Source organism: Numenius arquata, unplaced genomic scaffold, assembly GCF_964106895.1.
Source record: "Numenius arquata unplaced genomic scaffold, bNumArq3.hap1.1 HAP1_SCAFFOLD_80, whole genome shotgun sequence".
Taxonomy (NCBI): Eukaryota; Metazoa; Chordata; class Aves; order Charadriiformes; family Scolopacidae; genus Numenius; species Numenius arquata.
The window spans coordinates 340,328-367,873 of NW_027415055.1; the positions used below are offsets into that span (position 1 = coordinate 340,328).

Genomic DNA, 27,546 nt, shown 5'->3' on the forward strand with positions numbered 1-27,546 from the left:
CATAGAGGGGGTTTGTGATGTCACAAAGTGGTTTGTGATGTCATAGAGTGGGGTTGTGACGTCATAGAGGGGGTTATGGTGTCAGACAGTGGGGTTGTGACGTCATAGAGGGGGTTGTGACATCATCGGGGATTGTGATGTCATAGAATTTTTGGATCCAGGATTTTGGGGTTCTTTTGATGGAGGATGAGGCAAAAATGCACGTTCAGCCGTGGGAATGAGGGCGACCCCTGGGAAAACGGGAGGAGGGAAGTGGGGGTGGGGGTGGGTGTCGCTCGGCCCCTTCTCCACAGCGTGTTTTTGGGTGGAGGGTCCCCCATATGGGCCAGAAACCCCCCCAAACGCCCAGTGCTGTCCCAGTAAAGCACTGGTTTTGCTGACGTCACAGGCCGTTGCCGGCCTCCCGCGTTCCACCCAACATTCCGAGGCGGCGGTCGCTCGCTGGCCGTGGCTGTGGCAGCTTCCTACCGCTGTGGAGAGTGACATTCAGCAGTTGGATTGTTTTTTTGGGGAAACCCCCAAATTGTCCTGCCCGATGGGGCCCAAAAAGCCTCCAGTGGCCGAAGGGTAACGCTGGGGGTGGGAAGGGGCGGTGGAAGTTGGTGGCGGAAGACTGAGTGATGTTTTGCTGGGAAATAGGGAGCGGTTTTGCCCCAACTCACCACGTTTTTCTCTCTTTTGAAGCGTTTGTTGCGCCGTATCCATTCCCGACGTGCCTTCCTCCCCCTCCTCTTCCTCCCCCTTTCAGCCGCATCAATGTCGGGGAGCAGTTGCAGGCGGAGCTGCCTGCCCTGCGGGACAGATCCCTCTTGGAAGAGGAGGACGAAGGAGCCTCCCTGGTTTGGAAGCCCTGGGGTGACGTGGAAAGCAAGGCCGAGCCGCAGGAGCAAGGTTTCTCTTCAGGCTTTTCTTGTGGGAAAGGGGCAAATTCCACCTTTTCAGAGTTACTTGAGAGGGCGTTTGGGTTCTCTCCCGTCTTGTCTTGGCCCCGTAGCGTTGGAGGGAAGGAGATGGCTCGTTTTTGGGAGGAAAGTGGCTAGATAAGAGCCGATGGTGCTCTCGGGAGCATCTTCCATGAGAAAGGGGGGGTTTTGGCGGTCCCAGCTCATCTGCAGCCAGGGAGGAGTTTCTCTCTGGAGATCCCGCTCCAAAAGCTCTTGAAAGAGCCTTTTTTTGGTCCATCAGAAGACTTTTCGCCTCATCCAGAAGGAGGTAAAGCCGTTGGAGCGGGGCGGAGCTGGTTAGCGGGGAGGCTTTTAACCCAGAAAGCCCTATTTTCAATCCCCCGTTGGAATCCTGTCCTTAGGAGCCTTCTTCCTGCTCAAAACCCAGCGGGAGAAGACATCATTGCCCTCCTTTGTAATGACAAGGGAGTCTTTAATATCCCTGGATTTCTCCCCATAGATCCCGAGGCAAACCGTGGCCCAGTGTGTTGACTCTTGTTACTTCTGGAGGAAGACAGTGCGATTTGGGTGCACGTGACCTCGCCTGCTGGAGAAAAGGGTCAAGAGAGTCCGGGATGAGGTGGAAAAAGCCAAAGGCGAGGTAAAAAAGCTGCTGGGGGGGTTTGTTTTGTCGCCCAATGTCATAGAGGGGGATGTGATGTCCTAGAGGGAGGGTTGTGATGTCATAGAGGGTGTTGTGTTGTCACAGTTTGGGGTGGTGAGGTTAGAGGTTTGGGGTGTGACGTCATAGAGGGGGCTTGTGGTGTCATAAAGGGAGGGTTGTGACGTCATCGAGGGGTTGTGATGTCATACAGGGAGGGTTATGACGTCACAGGTTGGGGTTGTGACTTCACAGGTTTGGGTTGTGATGTCACAGTGGGGTTGTGATGTCATAGTGGCATTGTGATGTCACAGAGTGGGGTTGTGATGTCACAGTGGGGTTGTGATGTCATCGGGGGTTTGTGAGGTCATGGGTGTTGCGACATCATAGGTTGGGGTTGTGATGTCATAGAGTCGGGTTGTGACATAGAGATAGCGTTGTGACGTCATAGAGGGGGTCGTGTTGTCATGGGGTTGTGACGTCATAGAGTGGGGTCTGTGACGTCACAGAGTCGGGTTGTGACGTCATAGAGTGGGATTGTGATGTCATAGAGTCAGGTTGTGACATCATAGAGTGGGGTTGTGATGTCATAGAGGGGTTATGATTTCATAGAGTTGGGTTGTGACGTCACAGATTGGGTTGTGACGTCATAGTAGGGTTTGTGATGTCACAGAGTGGTTTGTGACGTCATAGAGTGGGGTTGTGGCATCATCGGGGACTGTGATGTCATAGAGTCTGGTTGTGATGTCATAGAGGGTGTTGTGATGGCATAGAGTGCGTTTGTGGCGTCACAGTGGGGTTTGTGATGTCACAGAGTCGGGTTGTGACGTCATAGTGGGGTTTGTGATGTCACCGAGTTAGGTTGTTGAGTCATAGAGTGGGATTGTGCTGTCATAGAGTCAGGTTGTGACATAGAGATTGCGTTGTGGCATCATACAGTGGTTGTGACGTCATAGAGGGGGTCGTGACGTCATAGAGTCGGGTTGTGATGTCATACAGGGAGGGTTATGACGTCACAGGTTGGGGTTGTGACTTCACAGGTTTGGGTTGTGATGTCACAGGGTGGGGTTGTGATGTCACAGTGGGGTTGTGATGTCATAGTGGCATTGTGATGTCACAGAGTGGGGTTGTGATGTCATAGAGGTAGGGTTGTGACGTCATAGAGGGGCGTTGTGATTTCACAGAGTTGGGTTGTGACGCCATAGTGGGGTTTGTGATGTCACAGAGCGGTTTGTGATGTCATAGAGTGGGGTTGTGATGTCAAAGCGTGGGGTTGTGATGTCATAGTGGCATTGTGATGTCACAGAGTGGTTTGTGATGTCACAGTGGGGTTGTGATGTCATCGGGGGTTTGTGAGGTCATGGGTGTTGCGACATCATAGGTTGGGGTTGTGATGTCATAGAGTCGGGTTGTGACATAGAGATAGCGTTGTGGCATCATACAGTGGTTGTGACGTCATAGAGGGGGTCGTGACGTCATCGGGGATTATGACGTCATAGAGTGGGGTTGTGATGTCATGGGGGTTGTGACGTCATAGAGTCGGTTGCGACATCATAGAGTGGGGTCTGTGACGTCACAGAGTCGGGTTGTGACGTCATAGAGTGGGATTGTGATGTCATAGAGTCAGGTTGTGACATCATAGAGTGGGGTTGTGATGTCATAGAGGGGTTATGATTTCATAGAGTTGGGTTGTGATGTCATAGGGTGCGGTTGTGACGTCATAGTGGGGTTTGTGATGTCACAGAGTGGTTTGTGACGTCATAGAGTGGGGTTGTGGCGTCATCGGGGATTGTGATGTCATAGAGTCTGGTTGTGATGTCATAGAGGGTGTTGTGATGGCATAGAGTGCGTTTGTGGCGTCACAGTGGGGTTTGTGATGTCACAGAGTTGGGTTGTGACGTCATAGTGGGGTTTGTGATGTCACCGAGTCGGGTTGTTGAGTCATAGAGTGGGATTGTGATGTCATAGAGTGGGGTTCTGATGTCACCGAGTCGGGTTGTGATGTCATAGATTGAGGTTCTGCTGTCATAGATGGGGTTGTGACGTCATAGAGGGGCGTTGTGATTTCACGGAGTTGGGTTGTGACGTCATAATGGGGTTTGTGATGTCATAGTGGGGTTTGTGATGTCACAGAGTGGTTTGTGATTTCATAGAGGTAGCATTGTGACGTCATAGAGTGGGGTTGTGATGTCATAGAGTGTGGTTGTGATGTCACAGGGTCGGGTTATGATTTCACAGAGTTGGGTTGTGACGCCATAGTGGGGTTTGTGATGTCACAGAGTGGGGTTGTGATGTCATAGAGTGTGGTAGTGATGTTACAGAGTCGGGTTATGATGTCATAGAGTGGGGTTGTGATGTCATAGAGGTAGGGTTGTGACGTCATAGAGGGGCGTTGTGATTTCACAGAGTTGGGTTGTGACGCCATAGTGGGGTTTGTGATGTCACAGAGCGGTTTGTGATGTCATAGAGTGGGGTTGTGATGTCATAGGGGGGTTATAATGTCAAAGCGTGGGGTTGTGATGTCATAGTGGCATTGTGATGTCACAGAGTGGTTTGTGATGTCACAGTGGGGTTGTGATGTCATCGGGGGTTTGTGAGGTCATGGGTGTTGCGACATCATAGGTTGGGGTTGTGATGTCATAGAGTCGGGTTGTGACATAGAGATAGCGTTGTGGCATCATACAGTGGTTGTGACGTCATAGAGGGGGTCGTGACGTCATCGGGGATTATGACGTCATAATGGGGTTGTGATGTCATGGGGTTGTGACGTCATAGAGTGGGGTTGTGATGTCATAGAGTGTGGTTGTGATGTCACAGAGTCGGGTTATGATGTCATAGAGTGGGGTTGTGACGTCATAGAGGGGGTTATGGTGTCAGACAGTGGGGTTGTGACGTCATAGAGGGGGTTGTGACATCATCGGGGATTGTGATGTCATAGAATTTTTGGATCCAGGATTTTGGGGTTCTTTTGATGGAGGATGAGGCAAAAATGCACGTTCAGCCGTGGGAATGAGGGCGACCCCTGGGAAAACGGGAGGAGGGAACTGGGGATGGAGGTGGGTGTCGCTCGGCCCCTTCTCCACAGCGTGTTTTTGGGTGGAGGGTCCCCCATATGGGCCAGAAACCCCCCCAAACGCCCAGTGCTGTCCCAGTAAAGCACTGGTTTTGCTGACGTCACAGGCCGTTGCCGGCCTCCCGCGTTCCACACAACATTCCGAGGCGGCGGTCGCTCGCTGGCCGTGGCTGTGGCAGCTTCCTACCGCTGTGGAGAGTGACATTCAGCAGTTGGATTGTTTTTTTGGGGAAACCCCCAAATTGTCCTGCCCGATGGGGCCCAAAAAGCCTCCAGTGGCCGAAGGGTAACGCTGGGGGTGGGAAGGGGCGGTGGAAGTTGGTGGCGGAAGACTGAGTGATGTTTTGCTGGGAAATAGGGAGCGGTTTTGCCCCAACTCACCACGTTTTTCTCTCTTTTGAAGCGTTTGTTGCGCCGTATCCATTCCCGACGTGCCTTCCTCCCCCTCCTCTTCCTCCCCCTTTCAGCCGCATCAATGTCGGGGAGCAGTTGCAGGCGGAGCTGCCTGCCCTGCGGGACAGATCCCTCTTGGAAGAGGAGGACGAAGGAGCCTCCCTGGTTTGGAAGCCCTGGGGTGACGTGGAAAGCAAGGCCGAGCCGCAGGAGCAAGGTTTCTCTTCAGGCTTTTCTTGTGGGAAAGGGGCAAATTCCACCTTTTCAGAGTTACTTGAGAGGGCGTTTGGGTTCTCTCCCGTCTTGTCTTGGCCCCGTAGCGTTGGAGGGAAGGAGATGGCTCGTTTTTGGGAGGAAAGTGGCTAGATAAGAGCCGATGGTGCTCTCGGGAGCATCTTCCATGAGAAAGGGGGGGTTTTGGCGGTCCCAGCTCATCTGCAGCCAGGGAGGAGTTTCTCTCTGGAGATCCCGCTCCAAAAGCTCTTGAAAGAGCCTTTTTTTGGTCCATCAGAAGACTTTTCGCCTCATCCAGAAGGAGGTAAAGCCGTTGGAGCGGGGCGGAGCTGGTTAGCGGGGAGGCTTTTAACCCAGAAAGCCCTATTTTCAATCCCCCGTTGGAATCCTGTCCTTAGGAGCCTTCTTCCTGCTCAAAACCCAGCGGGAGAAGACATCATTGCCCTCCTTTGTAATGACAAGGGAGTCTTTAATATCCCTGGATTTCTCCCCATAGATCCCGAGGCAAACCGTGGCCCAGTGTGTTGACTCTTGTTACTTCTGGAGGAAGACAGTGCGATTTGGGTGCACGTGACCTCGCCTGCTGGAGAAAAGGGTCAAGAGAGTCCGGGATGAGGTGGAAAAAGCCAAAGGCGAGGTAAAAAAGCTGCTGGGGGGGTTTGTTTTGTCGCCCAATGTCATAGAGGGGGATGTGATGTCCTAGAGGGAGGGTTGTGATGTCATAGAGGGTGTTGTGTTGTCACAGTTTGGGGTGGTGAGGTTAGAGGTTTGGGGTGTGACGTCATAGAGGGGGCTTGTGGTGTCATAAAGGGAGGGTTGTGACGTCATCGAGGGGTTGTGATGTCATACAGGGAGGGTTATGACGTCACAGGTTGGGGTTGTGACTTCACAGGTTTGGGTTGTGATGTCACAGTGGGGTTGTGATGTCATAGTGGCATTGTGATGTCACAGAGTGGGGTTGTGATGTCACAGTGGGGTTGTGATGTCATCGGGGGTTTGTGAGGTCATGGGTGTTGCGACATCATAGGTTGGGGTTGTGATGTCATAGAGTCGGGTTGTGACATAGAGATAGCGTTGTGACGTCATAGAGGGGGTCGTGTTGTCATGGGGTTGTGACGTCATAGAGTGGGGTCTGTGACGTCACAGAGTCGGGTTGTGACGTCATAGAGTGGGATTGTGATGTCATAGAGTCAGGTTGTGACATCATAGAGTGGGGTTGTGATGTCATAGAGGGGTTATGATTTCATAGAGTTGGGTTGTGACGTCACAGATTGGGTTGTGACGTCATAGTAGGGTTTGTGATGTCACAGAGTGGTTTGTGACGTCATAGAGTGGGGTTGTGGCATCATCGGGGACTGTGATGTCATAGAGTCTGGTTGTGATGTCATAGAGGGTGTTGTGATGGCATAGAGTGCGTTTGTGGCGTCACAGTGGGGTTTGTGATGTCACAGAGTCGGGTTGTGACGTCATAGTGGGGTTTGTGATGTCACCGAGTTAGGTTGTTGAGTCATAGAGTGGGATTGTGATGTCATAGAGTCAGGTTGTGACATAGAGATTGCGTTGTGGCATCATACAGTGGTTGTGACGTCATAGAGGGGGTCGTGACGTCATAGAGTCGGGTTGTGATGTCATACAGGGAGGGTTATGACGTCACAGGTTGGGGTTGTGACTTCACAGGTTTGGGTTGTGATGTCACAGGGTGGGGTTGTGATGTCACAGTGGGGTTGTGATGTCATAGTGGCATTGTGATGTCACAGAGTGGGGTTGTGATGTCATAGAGGTAGGGTTGTGACGTCATAGAGGGGCGTTGTGATTTCACAGAGTTGGGTTGTGACGCCATAGTGGGGTTTGTGATGTCACAGAGCGGTTTGTGATGTCATAGAGTGGGGTTGTGATGTCAAAGCGTGGGGTTGTGATGTCATAGTGGCATTGTGATGTCACAGAGTGGTTTGTGATGTCACAGTGGGGTTGTGATGTCATCGGGGGTTTGTGAGGTCATGGGTGTTGCGACATCATAGGTTGGGGTTGTGATGTCATAGAGTCGGGTTGTGACATAGAGATAGCGTTGTGGCATCATACAGTGGTTGTGACGTCATAGAGGGGGTCGTGACGTCATCGGGGATTATGACGTCATAGAGTGGGGTTGTGATGTCATGGGGGTTGTGACGTCATAGAGTCGGTTGCGACATCATAGAGTGGGGTCTGTGACGTCACAGAGTCGGGTTGTGACGTCATAGAGTGGGATTGTGATGTCATAGAGTCAGGTTGTGACATCATAGAGTGGGGTTGTGATGTCATAGAGGGGTTATGATTTCATAGAGTTGGGTTGTGATGTCATAGGGTGCGGTTGTGACGTCATAGTGGGGTTTGTGATGTCACAGAGTGGTTTGTGACGTCATAGAGTGGGGTTGTGGCGTCATCGGGGATTGTGATGTCATAGAGTCTGGTTGTGATGTCATAGAGGGTGTTGTGATGGCATAGAGTGCGTTTGTGGCGTCACAGTGGGGTTTGTGATGTCACAGAGTTGGGTTGTGACGTCATAGTGGGGTTTGTGATGTCACCGAGTCGGGTTGTTGAGTCATAGAGTGGGATTGTGATGTCATAGAGTGGGGTTCTGATGTCACCGAGTCGGGTTGTGATGTCATAGATTGAGGTTCTGCTGTCATAGATGGGGTTGTGACGTCATAGAGGGGCGTTGTGATTTCACGGAGTTGGGTTGTGACGTCATAATGGGGTTTGTGATGTCATAGTGGGGTTTGTGATGTCACAGAGTGGTTTGTGATTTCATAGAGGTAGCATTGTGACGTCATAGAGTGGGGTTGTGATGTCATAGAGTGTGGTTGTGATGTCACAGGGTCGGGTTATGATTTCACAGAGTTGGGTTGTGACGCCATAGTGGGGTTTGTGATGTCACAGAGTGGGGTTGTGATGTCATAGAGTGTGGTAGTGATGTTACAGAGTCGGGTTATGATGTCATAGAGTGGGGTTGTGATGTCATAGAGGTAGGGTTGTGACGTCATAGAGGGGCGTTGTGATTTCACAGAGTTGGGTTGTGACGCCATAGTGGGGTTTGTGATGTCACAGAGCGGTTTGTGATGTCATAGAGTGGGGTTGTGATGTCATAGGGGGGTTATAATGTCAAAGCGTGGGGTTGTGATGTCATAGTGGCATTGTGATGTCACAGAGTGGTTTGTGATGTCACAGTGGGGTTGTGATGTCATCGGGGGTTTGTGAGGTCATGGGTGTTGCGACATCATAGGTTGGGGTTGTGATGTCATAGAGTCGGGTTGTGACATAGAGATAGCGTTGTGGCATCATACAGTGGTTGTGACGTCATAGAGGGGGTCGTGACGTCATCGGGGATTATGACGTCATAATGGGGTTGTGATGTCATGGGGTTGTGACGTCATAGAGTGGGGTTGTGATGTCATAGAGTGTGGTTGTGATGTCACAGAGTCGGGTTATGATGTCATAGAGTGGGGTTGTGACGTCATAGAGGGGGTTATGGTGTCAGACAGTGGGGTTGTGACGTCATAGAGGGGGTTGTGACATCATCGGGGATTGTGATGTCATAGAATTTTTGGATCCAGGATTTTGGGGTTCTTTTGATGGAGGATGAGGCAAAAATGCACGTTCAGCCGTGGGAATGAGGGCGACCCCTGGGAAAACGGGAGGAGGGAACTGGGGATGGAGGTGGGTGTCGCTCGGCCCCTTCTCCACAGCGTGTTTTTGGGTGGAGGGTCCCCCATATGGGCCAGAAACCCCCCCAAACGCCCAGTGCTGTCCCAGTAAAGCACTGGTTTTGCTGACGTCACAGGCCGTTGCCGGCCTCCCGCGTTCCACACAACATTCCGAGGCGGCGGTCGCTCGCTGGCCGTGGCTGTGGCAGCTTCCTACCGCTGTGGAGAGTGACATTCAGCAGTTGGATTGTTTTTTTGGGGAAACCCCCAAATTGTCCTGCCCGATGGGGCCCAAAAAGCCTCCAGTGGCCGAAGGGTAACGCTGGGGGTGGGAAGGGGCGGTGGAAGTTGGTGGCGGAAGACTGAGTGATGTTTTGCTGGGAAATAGGGAGCGGTTTTGCCCCAACTCACCACGTTTTTCTCTCTTTTGAAGCGTTTGTTGCGCCGTATCCATTCCCGACGTGCCTTCCTCCCCCTCCTCTTCCTCCCCCTTTCAGCCGCATCAATGTCGGGGAGCAGTTGCAGGCGGAGCTGCCTGCCCTGCGGGACAGATCCCTCTTGGAAGAGGAGGACGAAGGAGCCTCCCTGGTTTGGAAGCCCTGGGGTGATGTGGAAAGCAAGGCCGAGCCGCAGGAGCAAGGTTTCTCTTCAGGCTTTTCTTGTGGGAAAGGGGCAAATTCCACCTTTTCAGAGTTACTTGATAGGGCGTTTGGGTTCTCTCCCGTCTTGTCTTGGCCCCGTAGCATTGGAGGGAAGGAGATGGCTCGTTTTTGGGAGGAAAGTGGCTAGATAAGAGCCGATGGTGCTCTCGGGAGCATCTTCCATGAGAAAAGGGGGGTTTTGGCGGTCCCAGCTCATCTGCAGCCAGGGAGGAGTTTCTCTCTGGAGATCCCGCTCCAAAAGCTCTTGAAAGAGCCTTTTTTTGGTCCATCAGAAGACTTTTGGCCTCATCCAGAAGGAGGTAAAGCCATTGGAGCGGGGCGGAGCTGGTTAGCGGGGAGGCTTTTAACCCAGAAAGCCCTATTTTCAATCCCCCGTTGGAATCCTGTCCTTAGGAGCCTTCTTCCTGCTCAAAACCCAGCGGGAGAAGACATCATTGCCCTCCTTTGTAATGACAAGGGAGTCTTTAATATCCCTGGATTTCTCCCCATAGATCCAGAGGCAAACCGTGGCCCAGTGTGTTGACTCTTGTTACTTCTGGAGGAAGACAGTGCGATTTGGGTGCACCTGACCTCGCCTGCTGGAGAAAAGGGTCAAGAGAGTCCGGGATGAGGTGGAAAAAGCCAAAGGCGAGGTAAAAAAGCTGCTGGGGGGGTTTGTTTCGTCGCCCAATGTCATAGAGGGGGATGTGATGTCCTAGAGGGAGGGTTGTGATGTCATAGAGGGTGTTGTGTTGTCACAGTTTGGGGTGGTGAGGTTAGAGGTTTGGGGTGTGACGTCATAGAGGGGGCTTGTGGTGTCATAAAGGGAGGGTTGTGACGTCATCGAGGGGTTGTGATGTCATACAGGGAGGGTTATGACGTCACAGGTTGGGGTTGTGACTTCACAGGTTTGGGTTGTGATGTCACAGTGGGGTTGTGATGTCATAGTGGCATTGTGATGTCACAGAGTGGGGTTGTGATGTCACAGTGGGGTTGTGATGTCATCGGGGGTTTGTGAGGTCATGGGTGTTGCGACATCATAGGTTGGGGTTGTGATGTCATAGAGTCGGGTTGTGACATAGAGATAGCGTTGTGACGTCATAGAGGGGGTCGTGTTGTCATGGGGTTGTGACGTCATAGAGTGGGGTCTGTGACGTCACAGAGTCGGGTTGTGACGTCATAGAGTGGGATTGTGATGTCATAGAGTCAGGTTGTGACATCATAGAGTGGGGTTGTGATGTCATAGAGGGGTTATGATTTCATAGAGTTGGGTTGTGACGTCACAGATTGGGTTGTGACGTCATAGTAGGGTTTGTGATGTCACAGAGTGGTTTGTGACGTCATAGAGTGGGGTTGTGGCATCATCGGGGATTGTGATGTCATAGAGTCTGGTTGTGATGTCATAGAGGGTGTTGTGATGGCATAGAGTGCGTTTGTGGCGTCACAGTGGGGTTTGTGATGTCACAGAGTCGGGTTGTGACGTCATAGTGGGGTTTGTGATGTCACCGAGTTAGGTTGTTGAGTCATAGAGTGGGATTGTGATGTCATAGAGTCAGGTTGTGACATAGAGATTGCGTTGTGGCATCATACAGTGGTTGTGACGTCATAGAGGGGGTCGTGACGTCATAGAGTCGGGTTGTGATGTCATACAGGGAGGGTTATGACGTCACAGGTTGGGGTTGTGACTTCACAGGTTTGGGTTGTGATGTCACAGGGTGGGGTTGTGATGTCACAGTGGGGTTGTGAGGTCACAGAGTGGGGTTGTGATGTCACAGTGGGGTTGTGATGTCATCGGGGGTTTGTGAGGTCATGGGTGTTGCGACATCATAGGTTGGGGTTGTGATGTCATAGAGTCGGGTTGTGACATAGAGATAGCTTTGTGACGTCATAGAGGGGGTCGTGTTGTCATGGGGTTGTGACGTCATAGAGTGGGGTCTGTGACGTCACAGAGTCGGGTTGTGACGTCATAGAGTGGGATTGTGATGTCATAGAGTCAGGTTGTGACATCATAGAGTGGGGTTGTGATGTCATAGAGGGGTTATGATTTCATAGAGTTGGGTTGTGACGTCACAGATTGGGTTGTGACGTCATAGTAGGGTTTGTGATGTCACAGAGTGGTTTGTGACGTCATAGAGTGCGTTTGTGATGTCATAGTGGGGTTTGTGATGTCACAGAGTGGTTTGTGATTTCATAGAGGTAGCGTTGTGATGTCATAGAGTGGGGTTGTGATGTCATAGAGTGTGGTTGTGATGTCACAGAGTCGCGTTGTGATTTCACAGAGTTGGGTTGTGACGCCATAGTGGGGTTTGTGATGTCACAGAGTGGGGTTGTGATGTCATAGAGTGTGGTAGTGATGTTACAGAGTCGGGTTATGATGTCATAGAGTGGGGTTGTGATGTCATAGAGGTAGGGTTGTGACGTCATAGAGGGGCGTTGTGATTTCACGGAGTTGGGTTGTGACGCCATAGTGGGGTTTGTGATGTCACAGAGCGGTTTGTGATGTCATAGAGTGGGGTTGTGATGTCAAAGCGTGGGGTTGTGATGTCATAGTGGCATTGTGATGTCACAGAGTGGTTTGTGATGTCACAGTGGGGTTGTGATGTCATCGGGGGTTTGTGAGGTCATGGGTGTTGCGACATCATAGGTTGGGGTTGTGATGTCATAGAGTCGGGTTGTGACATAGAGATAGCGTTGTGGCATCATACAGTGGTTGTGACGTCATAGAGGGGGTCGTGACGTCATCGGGGATTATGACGTCATAGAGTGGGGTTGTGATGTCATGGGGGTTGTGACGTCATAGAGTCGGTTGCGACATCATAGAGTGGGGTCTGTGACGTCACAGAGTCGGGTTGTGACGTCATAGAGTGGGATTGTGATGTCATAGAGTCAGGTTGTGACATCATAGAGTGGGGTTGTGATGTCATAGAGGGGTTATGATTTCATAGAGTTGGGTTGTGATGTCATAGGGTGCGGTTGTGACGTCATAGTGGGGTTTGTGATGTCACAGAGTGGTTTGTGACGTCATAGAGTGGGGTTGTGGCGTCATCGGGGATTGTGATGTCATAGAGTCTGGTTGTGATGTCATAGAGGGTGTTGTGATGGCATAGAGTGCGTTTGTGGCGTCACAGTGGGGTTTGTGATGTCACAGAGTTGGGTTGTGACGTCATAGTGGGGTTTGTGATGTCACCGAGTCGGGTTGTTGAGTCATAGAGTGGGATTTTGATGTCATAGAGTGGGGTTCTGATGTCACCGAGTCGGGTTGTGATGTCATAGATTGAGGTTCTGCTGTCATAGATGGGGTTGTGACGTCATAGAAGGGCGTTGTGATTTCACGGAGTTGGGTTGTGACGTCATAATGGGGTTTGTGATGTCATAGTGGGGTTTGTGATGTCACAGAGTGGTTTGTGATTTCATAGAGGTAGCGTTGTGACGTCATAGAGTGGGGTTGTGATGTCATAGAGTGTGGTTGTGATGTCACAGAGTCGGGTTATGATGTCATAGAGTTGGGTTGTGATGTCATAGAGTGGGGTTGTGACATCATAGTGGGGTTTGTGATGTCACAAAGTGGTTTGTGATGTCATAGAGTGGGGTTGTGAAGTCATAGAGCGGGTTATGGTGTCAGACAGTGGGGTTGTGACGTCATAGAGGGGGTTGTGACATCATCGGGGATTGTGATGTCATAGAATTTTTGGATCCAGGATTTTGGGGTTCTTTTGATGGAGGATGAGGCAAAAATCCACGTTCAGCCGTGGGAATGAGGGCGACCCCTGGGAAAACGGGAGGAGGGAACTGGGGATGGAGGTGGGTGTCGCTCGGCCCCTTCTCCACAGCGTGTTTTTGGGTGGAGGGTCCCCCATATGGGCCAGAAACCCCCCCAAACGCCCAGTGCTGTCCCAGTAAAGCACTGGTTTTGCTGACGTCACAGGCCGTTGCCGGCCTCCCGCGTTCCACCCAACATTCCGAGGCGGCGGTCGCTCGCTGGCCGTGGCTGTGGCAGCTTCCTACCGCTGTGGAGAGTGACATTCAGCAGTTGGATTGTTTTTTTGGGGAAACCCCCAAATTGTCCTGCCCGATGGGGCCCAAAAAGCCTCCAGTGGCCGAAGGGTAACGCTGGGGGTGGGAAGGGGCGGTGGAAGTTGGTGGCGGAAGACTGAGTGATGTTTTGCTGGGAAATAGGGAGCGGTTTTGCCCCAACTCACCACGTTTTCCCTCTTTTGAAGCGTTTGTTGCGCCGTATCCATTCCCGACGTGCCTTCCTCCCCCTCCTCTTCCTCCCCCTTTCAGCCGCATCAATGTCGGGGAGCAGTTGCAGGCGGAGCTGCCTGCCCTTCGGGACAGATCCCTCTTGGAAGAGGAGGACGAAGGAGCCTCCCTGGTTTGGAAGCCCTGGGGTGACGTGGAAAGCAAGGCCGAGCCGCAGGAGCAAGGTTTCTCTTCAGGCTTTTCTTGTGGGAAAGGGGCAAATTCCACCTTTTCAGAGTTACTTGATAGGGCGTTTGGGTTCTCTCCCGTCTTGTCTTGGCCGCGTAGCATTGGAGGGAAGGAGATGGCTCGTTTTTGGGAGGAAAGTGGCTAGATAAGAGCCGATGGTGCTCTCGGGAGCATCTTCCATGAGAAAGGGGGGGTTTTGGCGGTCCCAGCTCATCTGCAGCCAGGGAGGAGTTTCTCTCTGGAGATCCCGCTCCAAAAGCTCTTGAAAGAGCCTTTTTTTTGTCCATCAGAAGACTTTTGGCCTCATCCAGAAGGAGGTAAAGCCGTTGGAGCGGGGCGGAGCTGGTTAGCGGGGAGGCTTTTAACCCAGAAAGCCCTATTTTCAATCCCCCGTTGGAATCCTGTCCTTAGGACCCTTCTTCCTGCTAAAAACCCAGCGGGAGAAGACATCATTGCCCTCCTTTGTAATGACAAGGGAGTCTTTAATATCCCTGGATTTCTGCCCATAGATCCAGAGGCAAACCGTGGCCCAGTGTGTTGACTCTTGTTACTTCTGGAGGAAGACAGTGCGATTTGGGTGCACCTGACCTCGCCTGCTGGAGAAAAGGGTCAAGAGAGTCCGGGATGAGGTGGAAAAAGCCAAAGGCGAGGTAAAAAAGCTGCTGGCGGGGGGGGTTGTTTCCTCGACGAATCCATCTGCTCAAACGTTCCTTGCCAGGAAAGAGGGATTTGCTTCACGGAAATAGATATTATTTGAATTTTTGGTGGGCGGGGGAAGGGGGTGGCTGTGTGGCTTCAGCGCGTGGGAATTGTGCCTTTTCTGCCCCTTTGATAGATTTTGTGGAGGAAAGTGCTTTTCCGCTTGGGACAGTGGAAATAATAGAGTTTTTCTTGCACCCCGTTGTGTCTTTGAACCCCGTTTTCCCATTGGTTTTTTGCCTGTTTAGACTTTACCTGGGCTGATAAACCGCGTGAAAACCATGGCCAAAAAATCTTATTTTTCTGCCTTTTTGAGCCATTTCAAGTTATTTTGTCCCTGGTTTGCAGGCCGTCTGCCAGCAGAAGAAGAGGCCACGTGCGACCCCCAAAGACAAGCCCACGCCGGGGCGTCACCACCCGCAGCCCCACAGCGCCTGCGGCTCCTCCGGGGATCCCGGGACCTCCCTGTGCTGGGACTTGCCCTGAGGTGAGTGCGGAAGGTCAGCCCCAGACCCCAGTCACAGGGTCGGGTTGTGACATCATAGAGTGGGTTTGTCATGTCATAGAGGGGTTAATATGTCATAGAGTGGGGTTGTGACGTCATAGTGGGGTTTGTGATGTCAGAGAGTGTGGTTGTGATGTCACAGAGTTGGGTTGTGATGTCATAGAGTGGGATTGTGGTGTCATAGAGGGGTTATGATGTCATAGAGGGGGTTGTGACATCATAGATTGTGATTGTGACTTCATAGTGGGGCTTCTGATGTCACAGAGTTGGTTTGTGACGTCATAGAGTGGGATTGTGATGTCATCGGGAATTGTGATGTCATAGATTGGGGTTGTGACGTCATAGAGTGCGGTTGTGACGTCATAGAGTGCGGTTGTGATGTCATAGAGTGGGGTTGTGATGTCATAGAGGGGCGTTGTGATTTCACAGAATTGGGTTATGACGTCATAGTGGGGTTTGTGATGTCACAGAGTGGATTGTGATGTCATAGTGTGTGGTTGTGACGTCATAGACGGGTTTGTGACGTCATCGGGGATTGTGATGTCATAGATGGGGTTATGATGTCATAGGGGGTTGTGACGTCATAGAGTGGGGTTGTGACGTGATAGAGTGGGGTTGTGATGTCATAGTGGGGTTTGTGATTTCATAGAGTGTGGTTGTGATGTCACAGAGTTGGGTTGTAATGTCATAGAGTGGGATTGTGGTGTCATAGAAGGGTTATGATGTCACAGAGTCGGGTTGTGATGTCATAGAGTGTGGTTGTGATGTCACAGAGTCAGGTTGTGATGTCACAGTGTGGTTTGTGATGTCATAGAGTGGGGTTGTGACGTCATAGAGGTCGGTTGTGACGTCATAGTGGGGCTTGTGATGTCACAGAGTCGGGTTGTGACGTCATAGAGTGGGACTGTGATGTCATAGAGGGGCTATGATGTCATAGAGTGGGATGGTGACATCATAGAGGGGCGTTTTGATTTCACAGAGTTGGGTTGTGACGTCATAGAGTGTGGTTGTGATTTCACAGAGTGGTTTGTGATGTCATAGAGTGGGGTTGTGATGTCACAGAGAGGGTTGTGATGTCATCAGGGATTGTGATGTCATAGATGGGGTTATGATGTCATAGGGGGGTTATGAGGTCTTTAAATCTCCGCAGAGCCACCAATACGCCTCCGGTAGGTTACAGGTAGCATTTATAGCCGGGGAAGTATCGGCAGCGCTTCTGCCGTACAAGTATTGTTCCCGCTTCTGTTCTCCTTCTCCCGGAGAAGCTTTTGTAGAGTTTATTGGCTTGTCAACACTAGTTATGTTCCCTTTGACCAAAGCTGTTGTGGGCCAGTTGCCGAGGTCCGTACGGCTAAATTGCCCTGGTGATGCTCCCGCAGGGTTGTAACTTATGTACGGCACAGAGCGGTTTACTAATGCTAAAGTGTAGGTTACTTGCTCTAATTAAGAGCTTTCCGTCCGACAGGAGTGTGAGGATTTAAGCATTTCATACGGATTTATGTCTGTCCAGTTGCTTACAGGGACTCCAAAAAGTGGGGAATCAAAGTCATCAGCTTGCTCACGTATCCAACAGTCACTAACATTGGTATATTTTACAACACTCTTTACAAGGGATGCGTAAGCATTCGCGTTAATGGATGCAGCCACAGCACAGTAAGGCTACAAGAGTCCAGATTTCTGTCTTTGGAGATGAAGTTTTAAAGGTCCGGTAGGCATCGATTCCTGTCGTGGTTTAGGTTTAGGGGCTTTCTCCACTCTGGTATGATGTGTCCATGAGGCTTGTTCTTCAATCTTGGCTGCCGTGTGAGAAGTCAGCAGCACCTGGAACGGACCTTCCTATTTCGGCTTTAAAGGTGAATCTGAAAGAGATCTAACGTACACATAATAGATTCATAGATTGGTCCAGGCCGGAAGGGACCTCCAAAGGTCATCTAGTCCGACCTCCCCGCAGTCAGCAGGGGCACCCCCAACTAGACCAGGTTTCCCAGGGCCCCGTCGAGCCTCACCTTGAATGTCTCCAGGGAAGGGGCCTCAACCACCTCCCTGGGCAACCTGTTCCAGTGCTCCACCACCCTCATGGTAGAGAACTTTTTCCTGATATCCAATCTAAATCTCCCCTTCTCCAACTTAAAACCATTGCCCCTCGTCCTGTCACTGCCGGCCTTTGTAAACAGACCCTCCCCAGCCTTCCTGTAGCCCCCCCTCAGGTACTACATGTACCCGGCATTGCTCTGACCCAGGGGCAGCACCTTGCGATTCTGACACCGTTGGGTGTCCCAGCACCCAGCGAGGGGGTGCAGCGTGGGAGAAACCAGCGTCACTCTGCAGCTCCTCCGTCCTTCCAGGGTGCCAGGAGGAAAAAGAAACCGTAACTGGTACAGGGCTGAGCGTAGCTACGTGCTGCCTCTTCTCGAGAGAAACGGGGCGCTGGTTTCAAAGAGAAGGTGCCGTTTGATTGAGACGCTGGCTCTGCTGCCTGGAATCCAGCCTGCAGCGGGGTTAGCAGGCTGCAGAAGGATCCTTACTTCCCCCCAACCCCGGTCAAGTGGCTTCAGATTCAAAGACTCAAACCCTTCCTTCTTCCAAAGAGGGGGCAGAGGAAAACGTACAGGGAAGAGACACGATTTAAGCACCAGCTTCCAAAGTGGAAAGAAATCCTTCCCGGTTCCACACGGAAAACAAGAGAAAAGGGTTCCTTCTTTCCACCTAAAGAGGCAAACCGATGCCTTCGTTGATATCGTAGAATCCCAGGTACCAGGTTGGAAGGGACCTCAAGGGGCACTGGCCCAACCTTTGGATGCGAGGGTGATCTGGCTGCGACATCTGTCACCCCGTGGATCGCCAGGGTTGATTCGGCTGGTCTGGCTGGCGAGGGGGGTGTCCCCTCTCCACTCCATGGGCGTCCCTCCCAAAAATGCACGCTGGGTCAAAGGGGGCGACCTTCCCCGATAGAGACGCTCCATTCATCAGTCAAGGGTACAGGGAAGCTTTGCTCCCCCGCGAGAACCTCCAAACCATTGATACTTAAAAAGTGCTTTGAACAACAGAGGCAGACAAAGTCCCCTCTCCAAAAAAGTCAAAATCTGACTTGCTGCACAGTAAGATTTCTCCCAAAACCCCTCGGAGTTTTCTTCCGGTAGCCAGCAGAAGACAACAGGAGCAGAGAACAAGTCCCCACTGGCTCTTGTATCCCTGCACAGCAACGTAAGCATCTGTGCGAGATCTACGGTAACAGCAGAGAGAAGGGCGAGAGACAAGATTTCATGAACGTACACGAGGAGAGAGCAAAGCCTCGGGACGTGATGCACTTGCCAAAGGATCGATGAGCAGACGGGCCATCGGTCTGACCTGTCCCAGAGAGTCCAGGTACCAGCTCACGAGGAAAGAGTCCCGCGAGACCCAGTGTCCACTCAGACACAGGGATTCCTGCCAGCTCCAGGCACAGAGAGGCCGGCCCTCGTACTGCATTGCGAGGGGGGAGACTACGGGAGGAGATATGGGGCAAAATATCAAGTAAAACCATCTTATAATTTATTAAGAGGTTAAAAAGTCAATATTCTCAGGATCTTCCACTCTCCGCTGGTGCGAAGACTTGACATGTTCTCGGGAGATGCTGTACACCCTTCTTTTGACAGATGACAAAGCTGCAGCCTCCCGAGAGTCCAAAGAAAAGGGCTTTTGGGGGACCTTCTCCTCCATCAGTGCCACGCGTCCCCAAGAGGGAAAGTCCCGGGTCTGGGCTGCAGCTTATCTCTGAGAGCACCTCTTTTTGAAGTCTTTGACAGACTGTGCCATCAAGGGTGCAATTTCTGCAACAGAGAAAGAAAAAAGAAAACACAAATCAATCCCAAAGCCCCTCCCATGAAAGCAGCAGCCACAGAGGAGGGGAGCAGAGAGCAGTTCCAAGCTGCAGCCCTGGCAAAGCAGACCCAAGGCAGGCGTGAGCGTTGGAACAGCCTTTAGCCTCTCCTTGGGGAGAGGAGAGAGGCCACCAACATCCCCCCTCCTGCAGAGCCGGCAGAAGCAGCAGATTCCTGCGTTTGTGACGGAGGAGCTCAGGAAGACTCAGGGACGTTCCGGGGTTTGTACTTACTCTTCGCTGGTGGTTTCCTGGGGTCCCAGGAGGAGAAGGTGCTGGCTGAGGATGGGACAGAGCGGGCACTGCTGGTGCTGGGCCCATTACAGGACTTCTCCTCACTGACACGAGGGTGGCTTTTGGTGGATGCGCACAGGACTGGTTTTGTTCTAAAAAAGAGACGGGACAGGCGTTTCAGGAAAGGATTCGCTGTGGTTTGATGCAATTCTTCAGGTACAAGCCACGTGTGTTAACAGCAGCATGGCTGAGACCACACGGCACCAGCAGGGACCAGGACCTCCAGGCTTCCCAGCAAGACAGAGGCCATTACAGTTACAGGTTTCCCTGGAAAAGGGCCTCCCGAGGACACAGTGTCCCTTCCTGCCAGGACACGGCGCCTGCAGGAATGCCCAGGAGAAGAGGCCCTGAACAGCAAGCGCTCCTTGAGAAACACTCACTTGCTCTTCTCTGGCACAAGAGCTCCTCCAGTCCAAAACATCTCCTGTCTCCGTCGTACGTCCCGAGGGGCCTTTGGCGGGGAGGCCAGAAGCATGGTTTTGGCTGCTTGACCTGTAGGAGGCCAAAGGGAAACACTGCTGAGATGCAGCTGATGATAAATGGGGCTCCTCAGTTCCTGTCTTAGTAGAGAACAGAGAGTTAAGCAGCTCCTAAATTGGACCGGAGTTAAACCAGCCACTCGGGAAGACTTTCCCCACACAAAGACGTCCCCTCGGCAGCATTCCCAGAGCCCTCTCCCATCGTTCAGCCCTTCCTTACCTTTGTTGGCCTGAGCTGAGCCGATCTTCTGGGCTAACTTGAGCAGCCGCTGCTCCCGTGCCTCCTGGAGGCGGAGGTACATCTCCCGCCAGGACTCGGACTCTTTGGGCTCCTCGTTCTTAAAGTCTCGGAGACATCGGTTGCGCCAGAGCCGTTCTGTATCTTCAACGAGGACCTGAAACAAACCCACCCGTGAGCTGGGATCCCCCCGGACACCTTCACTCCCCTCTCCCTCAGCACGGGCTGGCGCCAGCGGCACTGGAACAGCAGCGAGGGCAAGGCAGCTTTGGGAGCAATGTGCAGCAAGAGAGGGGCAGATGCCGACTCCAGGAACTCCGGACTAGCAAAAGCCACCTCTGGCTGCAAAGAGCGCTGTGCTTGACTATTCATCTATCGCAGATGAGGACAGAAGGTCCCTCCCGCGTGTCACCAGCCCTTCCCCAGGCCCAGGCACTCACATGGTGACGTTCCTCGGCGCCACAAAGCTGCTCTCGGACAGTGCATCTGTCCAACGCTGGCTCCAGCCCAGGGACACCACCCGCTTCACAGATCACTAGAGAGAAGCAAGATGCAGAGCATTTATCCTGCCCCTTCCTCACCAAGGAAAAAGGCTCGACTCCTTGAATGCAGTGGAAACTGCTGCAGCCGCTGCACAAGAGGAGGGGAAGGAGAAAGGAACCGTGGGTGCCGTAGCTCTGGTGGGTCATCAGGCACCAGTGTCTCCAAGTGCCTGCGCAGGGCTCCATTTACCACTATTTCCAGTGCTTGAGGAACGGTACTTACAGTCAATGCTGTTGGTGACGACTGGGACGCACAGCTGAGAAGGAGTCCTTGGGACTCGGGCAGTTTTAAGGCCTGAAAACACGGGCGTCTTTGAATACAGCCGGCGGCCTGTGAAGCCCCCTTCGATCTCTTCAGCTGCTGAGTAAACCGCTGTGAAGTGGAAGACTCGGGGTAAGAAGGGAACAGAGCAAAGAAGAGCCCAGCCTGAGGAATGGCACAGGAGACACAAATCAGAGTCCCCCAGAAGCAACGCCAAGGGCCGAGGCTTCTCTCTGAGACCCACAACCCGGTTCAGGAAGGGCAAGGCCAAAGCCCGAGCCTCCAGAAGGGTCAGCAAAGGCTCTTCCTCGTTTCTGCCAGAGCACGTGGGAGAGAAGCCGCCGCTTGGCTGAAACCCGGGCTCTGGGCACCAAGAGGCGGGAGAGCAGACGCCAACGGGAAGATTTGAACGCAGCCACCATCCACTCCCTCTCACAAAGAGTGGCTGCAGCCCATTTCAGCCCAATTTGCCTGCCCAACATACCTCTCCTTTTCTTCTGGGAGCAGGGAACGGACTCAGCAGCAGGAAGAGGGCTGCAGCTGGCCTGGAGCGGCGGCAGGGGGATCTCCGGGAGCTTTATGTCCACATCGAGAAGTATCTGGAAAGAGACGATGGTCATGCAAGTTACATACCCGTAACATGGATATGAGGCACCTTTTCAGCATCGTAAAAGGCTGCTAAGATTATAAAAACGCTTTCTGAAGGGGAAAGCGTTTCAAAGTTGAGCAACAAGACTCGGCAGGCAAGGTTTTACAGAGCCAGCACCTCTAAGGGGAAAACAAAGAAGCCCCAGAGGGCAGAGGACCGAGAGCAGCTGGTCCCACATCCTTGGTTCACTTGCAGACCCTTCAGAACCTTACCCTCTTTGGTTTAGGAGCCTCTGGTGGCTCCTGCTCTGCCCTTTTCTCATTGCTGCGCTTGCGGCTGGGGCTTTGGCGACTGGAGCAGGAGCTGTCGACACTGGGGTGGCACAGCAAATGGGCGCTGTGCCGTTGCTCTTCCTCCCCAGCCGACACAGAGGCTTTGACCACTCGCTTCTTTTTCTTTTTCTGGGGCTGGTCATAGGTGAGGTACTCCTCAAAGGACATGGTGGGGGGTTTAAAGTCCTCTTCCTCTTCATCCTCCCCCAGAATGGAGGAAAAGCCCGTCGATTTTTTGGACACGTCGGTGTATTTGCGCTTCCTCTGTGACGTCTCCAGGCTCAGCTTGGTCTTTTCCACTTTGCCTCGTTCGGAGTCCCGACTATTTTCCTTCTCAGCTTGTTTGTTTTCTCTGAAGGGATAAAAACCCCAAAATCGTTAGATTAAAACATGGGCAGCAAGCAGATTGCATCTCTTGCTTTATTAAAGGCCCTTTGCTGGCCTTGAAAGGCCTTTGAAAGCTGTTAATTGCTTCATCAAACCGCAGATTCTTGGCAGTCGGTCCCTACGTTCACCCAAAACTGCGGCCACCAGCAGCCCAACGCTCCGTGGCCAGCAGAGGCAGGAATTTCTGCCAAAGCGAGGCACAAACCCCATCCAGAGTCAGCACGCTTGTCTCACGAGCCTTCCCAGAGCCTCCCCTTTTATTACCTCCGGTCAGAGAAGTTTCTCCTCCCCACGGCAAAACCAGAACAAAGCTTCTCCATCAAGATCACCAACCAGCTTCACTCACCTCAGTGCCTCTTGGCACAGCCGCTCCAGCTTCTGCCACGCAGCCTGGAAATTCGCCTCAAAGTCTGCGTCCGGCTCGGTCACAGCGTTCCCAAGAGGCGTCTCCTTCAGGAGAGAGCCCAGACGTCAGTTCATCTTGGCAAGACACGCGGCATCCTCACCTCTGGTCAACTTCCCACAGGGTGAATAAAGTTAACCCCTGTCCGTCATACCCCAAATCATAAATTATGTTTTCAGCAGCCATTGTAGCATTTACTAGCGTTCTGTAAATCAAAGATGAGTTAACTCTGCCTTAGACAAACATTAATTGTTTGTAGCCATAACCCAAGTTAGTATTTACCATGACCGCGGGTAAGTTCGATGACAGAAGACTTCACTAATAATCGTCAGGATTATTACTTCTGATAACTAATAAACTATCAAACTAGTAAACTAATAATCTAATAAACTATTAAACTATTAAACTAGTAATCTAAACTAATATTAGTTCTAATAATAATTCTAATAATGTAATGCCGATTCCGTTAGCGTCAGGAATGGCTCCGACTCTCAGGTCTCGGTCAAGGGTGAAGCTTGGTGAGGAGCTGAGGACGAGCGAGTGTCCTCCGAGGCTTCCCCCTGACACGCTCCTTGGCGCTGCCTTTTATCTCTAGAACCGCATCACAATCGCGCCTGTGAGATGGGGCTGGAGCAGGCGGCCGAGGGAACAGGCCCCATTCCCGGGGAGGCAGCTTTGCCGGGGCAAAGACTTATCCCGGGACTTGAGAGACACCCGGGAAGCGGCAGAGATTTCACAGCTCTTACCCCAAGAACGTCCAGCGCGACGGGCACCTCAGGCAGCCTCTCCAGAGCTTCTGTTCACCAGAAACCACTGCCCCATCGCCATTATATTTAGGAGTTCGTTGCCATGACCAAAGTCCTTCTGGTTTGCTTTGGAAGAGCGAAACACTGATCCCAACAGTAACGGTGTGTTTTATGAACCGGAGCTGTGTGTCCAGGCTGCCACCCCGCTGCCTTGCCCCCTCCTCCCAGCGCAAATGGCCCAGGGAGCAGGAGGAGCAGCTTCCCTCACTCCTGTGGCCAGCGACGAGCTGTCACTGGGGCCAGGAGCAGGGGATTCAACATTCCGCACCCCAAAAAGCTCTGGGCTGCAGGCACAGGAACCCCCGCGGCTCCGGGGAGATGGGTGTCAGAGCAGAGCTCTCACCTGACAAGGGCAGGAGGGAGACGGGGAGGCAAATCCTGCTCTGGGGCACCTTTGAGATGCCAGGGAAGGAACTGCCCTCTGCTAACGATTTCCTAACAGCGGGCACCTCGCCAGCAGCTGGATGGAGTGCGGCGCCTGCGCTCGGGAGGAGCAGCCCCCTACACCCCTCCCGGCCCGTGGGTCGGCATCGTACTTGGTGGGGTACTCCAGCTCCCCCGTCGGACCCCGGTTCAGGCTGAATGTCTGCTCCGGTTCCCTGGCCGTGTCATCAAAGGACATGTGAGGAATGTTCCTGAACCTGGGAAGAGAGGGAGGAAGCCCAGGAAGGGGTTATTAACACACAGGGCAGCTCGTCGGTTCCCTCCCAGCCATTCCCACTACCCCCATTGCTCTCAACAATGAGAAACGGGATTTGCTCTGTCTTCTACGGGTGAAAATACCAACCGGTGCTGCCCCAAACGCTCCCCACAACAAGGGGAAGAGCCGCTGAAGAGCCAGTGCCTGGGGGCGCCCGGCTCCTCGCTCTCGGCTGCAGCCTCAGCACAGGGACCTGGAATCACCCCATTCCCACAGCACTCGGGCTCCCAACCTCCCCAGGGGAGCTGGGCTTCAGGGCGCCTCCTCACACTTCCAACAACCCCAGCCACCGGGCCACATCCCACACCCTTTCCTTCCAGAGCTCCAGGTCCTCAGACACCAAGCACAGCACAGCCTTTTGACCTCTTCCCATGTCGTACATTAACTCCTGTTAAAAACATTCCCTTATTCCCTTCCCAGCAGACCTCATCCTGCCCTCACCACCGAACCATAGCCCCAGGGAGGCCCCATCCACCTCTGCTGCCCCACCACATTCCTTCTTGTCTCCGGCTTTGGCTGCTGCTGACACTTCCAAGTGCTGAGAGAGCTGGCAGATGTTATCGCTGGGCCACTCTCTATCATCTTTGAAAGGTCATGGAGAACAGGAGAGGTGCCTGAAGACTGGAGAAAGGCCAACATCACTCCAGTCTTCAAAAAGGGCAAGAAGGAGGACACCGGGAACTACAGACCACTTAGTCTCACCTCCATCCCTGGGAAGGTAATGTCTTCTAGATGTCTTCTCCAAACAAGTTGAAGAGCAGGGGGTTATTGGAAGTGGGCAACATGGGTTTACCAAGGGTAAATCACGTTTGACCAATCTAATAGCTTTCTACGATGCTATAACTGGTTGGCTGGATGGGGGGAGGGCAGCAGATGTCATCTACCTTGACTTCAGCAAGGCTTTTGACACTGTCTCCCGTAACATCCTCGTTGGGAAACTAAGGAAGCGTGGGCTGGATGAGGGGACAGTGAGGTGGATTGAGAACTGGTTGTGTGACAGGACCCAAAGGGTAATGATTAATGGAGCAGGTTCAAGCTGGAGGCCTCTAACCAGTGGTGTCCCCCAGGGGTCAATACTTGGTCCAGTCCTGTTCAACATATTCATCAGCGACAAGGGGCTGAGCCCCCCCCCGGACGAGGGGACGGAGCGTATCCTCAGCAAGTTTGCTGATGATACCAAACTGGGAGGGGTGGCTGACACCCCGGAGGGCCGTGCTGCCATCCAGCGAGACCTGGACAGGCTGGAGAGCTGGGCAAGGAAGAACCTCATGAGGTTCAACAGGGAAAAGTGTAGGGTCCTGCACCTGGGGAAGAAGAATGTCAGACACCAATACAGGTTGGGTGTGGACCTGCTGGAGACAAGTTCCAAAGAGAAAGATCTGGGGGTCCTGGTAGCCAGCAAAATGACAATGAGCAAGCAGTGTGCTCTTGTGGCCAGGAAGGCCAACGGAATCCTGGGCTGCATAGGGAAGAGTGTGGCCAGTAGGTGGAGGGACGTCATTCTCCCCCTCTACTCTGCACTGGTGAGGCCACAACTGGAATAGTGCATCCAGTTCTGGGCTCCCCAATTCAAGAGGGACAGGGAACTACTGGAAAGAGTCCAGCGAAGGGCAACGAGGATGATTCAAGGATTGGAGCATCTCCCTTGTGATGAAAGGCTCATTCACCAGGACCACCCCACAGGCCCAAAAATGGGTCATGGAGTTAACAAATTGGTAAGTCTCCGTGACACCCAGTGGGATCCTGGGGCTGGAATGGTGACATCACCAACAAAATGCAATAAATGAAGAGAGGGAAAAGCCTTTATTTTTGGCAGGTGTGCGAGGAGGGTGCAGGAGCTCGTCTCCCTCTCCCAGTCGCTCTCCTTTGTCTCTCTTCTTGCCCTCCCTCCAGGAGAAGCATCCGTGTCCCCGGCCCAAAGCAGGCCATGTCCCTCCGCAGCCTTGTCCCTGTCCCTGCCGGCTCCTCTCCCTCCCATCCAGCCTGGCACCTCTGCTCTGTCTTCCTTGGGAGAGCACGCCTGGCCCTGGCCATGGCTCAGGGGTGGCAGGGGGGGCCAGGAGTCCAGGGGCTCCCGAAGGGACAGGAGAGACAGGCTGTCATCACGGGACAGTTGGTGGCTCTGGGGCTGGGGGGGCTGGCTTTCTGGGGGGTGCAGGGACGACAGGGAGCTGCCAGTGCTGAGGGGTGGCAACGATGGGAGGGAGGGCCGGGGGCCTTGGAGGTCTGGGGGGGACAAGGGGCACATGGAGCTCTCCCTGCTGGGATGGGCTGTTGTTGGCAGGGAGGGCAGGGAGCGCTCCCAGTCACCAGCACAGGCCCGCCATGCAGGGAAAAATGGCCCCGCCAGTGGGTCGGTGTCGGTGCCCGGGGCCTTTCAAACAGCCCGGGGGGCATGGAGCCTCAGGTGGGACTTTCTGGTGGTCTGGTGGGACTTGTCCTCATGGGGGTGTTTCTCATGAGGATCTTCTCAAACAATCTGGAAATGAAGAAGAAAGGCATATTTAAATCCTTTTTTTAGAAATCCTTTAGATCCAGCTTTGTTATTTCCTACTTGTGTGAATTCCTGGTCTGTTTGGCCACGAAATGATACCGTTCTGGACGTCGGTGGTTAAAGAAGATGGATTTTTTGGCATTTAAAATAGGAGAATTAATTGGTCGATCACTTCAAATGAGGTGAAATTAAAACTGGAGGCATTTTGCTGGCTGTGAGGGACTGGAGCGTGCAAGCCTCGGGCCACAAAACTCAATGGAACTTGAGTTTGTCCTGGGCAAAAAGGGGAAACCTGAGGCTTTTGCACAAGGAGGGGCCGCTCTGAACCTCACGGCTCTGGGGAAGGTCTCCCTGACTCCAAAAATACAGATTCGTTTGGGTTGAAAATCAAATGAAACCACCAAGGAGCCCTGGGGCAAGGGCAATCCAGCAAGGGCAATCCTCCAGCTGCCCTCCCCCTCTGCCCCCCACACTGGGTTGTTTTTTGAGCTCAAAGGAGCCATTTGGGGACGAAAAAGGGAGGGCTGACCTTCCGCACTCACCTCAGGGCAAGTCCCAGCACACGGAGGTCCCGGGATCCCCAGAGGAGCCGCAGGCGCTGTGGGGATGAAGTTGGTGATGCCCCGGCGTGGGCTTGTCTTTGGTCATAAAACGCGGCCTCTTCTTCTGGTGGCAAATGGCCTGCAAAATGGGCAAAAACTAACTTGAAATGTCTCAAAAAGGCAAATAAATAAGATTTTTTTGCCATGGATTTCACGCAGCTTATCAGCCCAGGTAAAGTCTGAGCACTAAACACTCAAAAAACCAATGGGAAAACGGGGTGCAAAGCCACAACTTGCAAGAAAAAATGTATTATTTCTACTGTCCCAAGTGGAAAAGCACTTTCCTCCACAAAATCTATCAAAGGGGCTGAAAAGGTGCAATTCCGACGCACTGAAGCCACACAGCAACCTTGCTTCC

General features: G+C 52.7%; 1 protein-coding gene across 1 annotated transcript; it reads right to left on the reverse strand.

Annotated features, from left to right (window-relative positions):
• Window positions 1-18,948: 18,948 nt before the first annotated feature.
• LOC141478359 (elongin-A-like) lies at window positions 18,949-24,465 on the reverse strand. Its single transcript, XM_074167443.1, has 11 exons — window positions 24,362-24,465; window positions 23,898-24,033; window positions 22,530-22,633; window positions 21,737-22,148; window positions 21,360-21,474; window positions 20,837-20,986; window positions 20,512-20,606; window positions 20,054-20,228; window positions 19,735-19,846; window positions 19,295-19,446; window positions 18,949-19,010 (listed from the first exon to the last, which is right to left on the reverse strand). The coding sequence occupies exons 1-11, from the start codon at window positions 24,463-24,465 to the stop codon at window positions 18,949-18,951; spliced, it is 1,617 nt and encodes a 538-aa protein (XP_074023544.1).
• Window positions 24,466-27,546: the final 3,081 nt, after the last annotated feature.

Bases quoted from the DNA above. Each gene is read 5' to 3' on its own strand.
- LOC141478359 (XM_074167443.1), bottom strand. From the start codon at position 24,465: ATGGGAAGAGGTCAAAAGGCTGTGCTGTGCTTGGTGTCTGAGGACCTG. The intron at 24,034-24,361 runs GTGAGGAGGCGC...CTCTCTTCCCAG, and splicing joins TGGCTGGGGTTGTTGGAAGT to GTTCAGGAACATTCCTCACA. The intron at 20,987-21,359 runs GTATGTTGGGCA...TCCACTTCACAG, and splicing joins CTCCCAGAAGAAAAGGAGAG to CGGTTTACTCAGCAGCTGAA.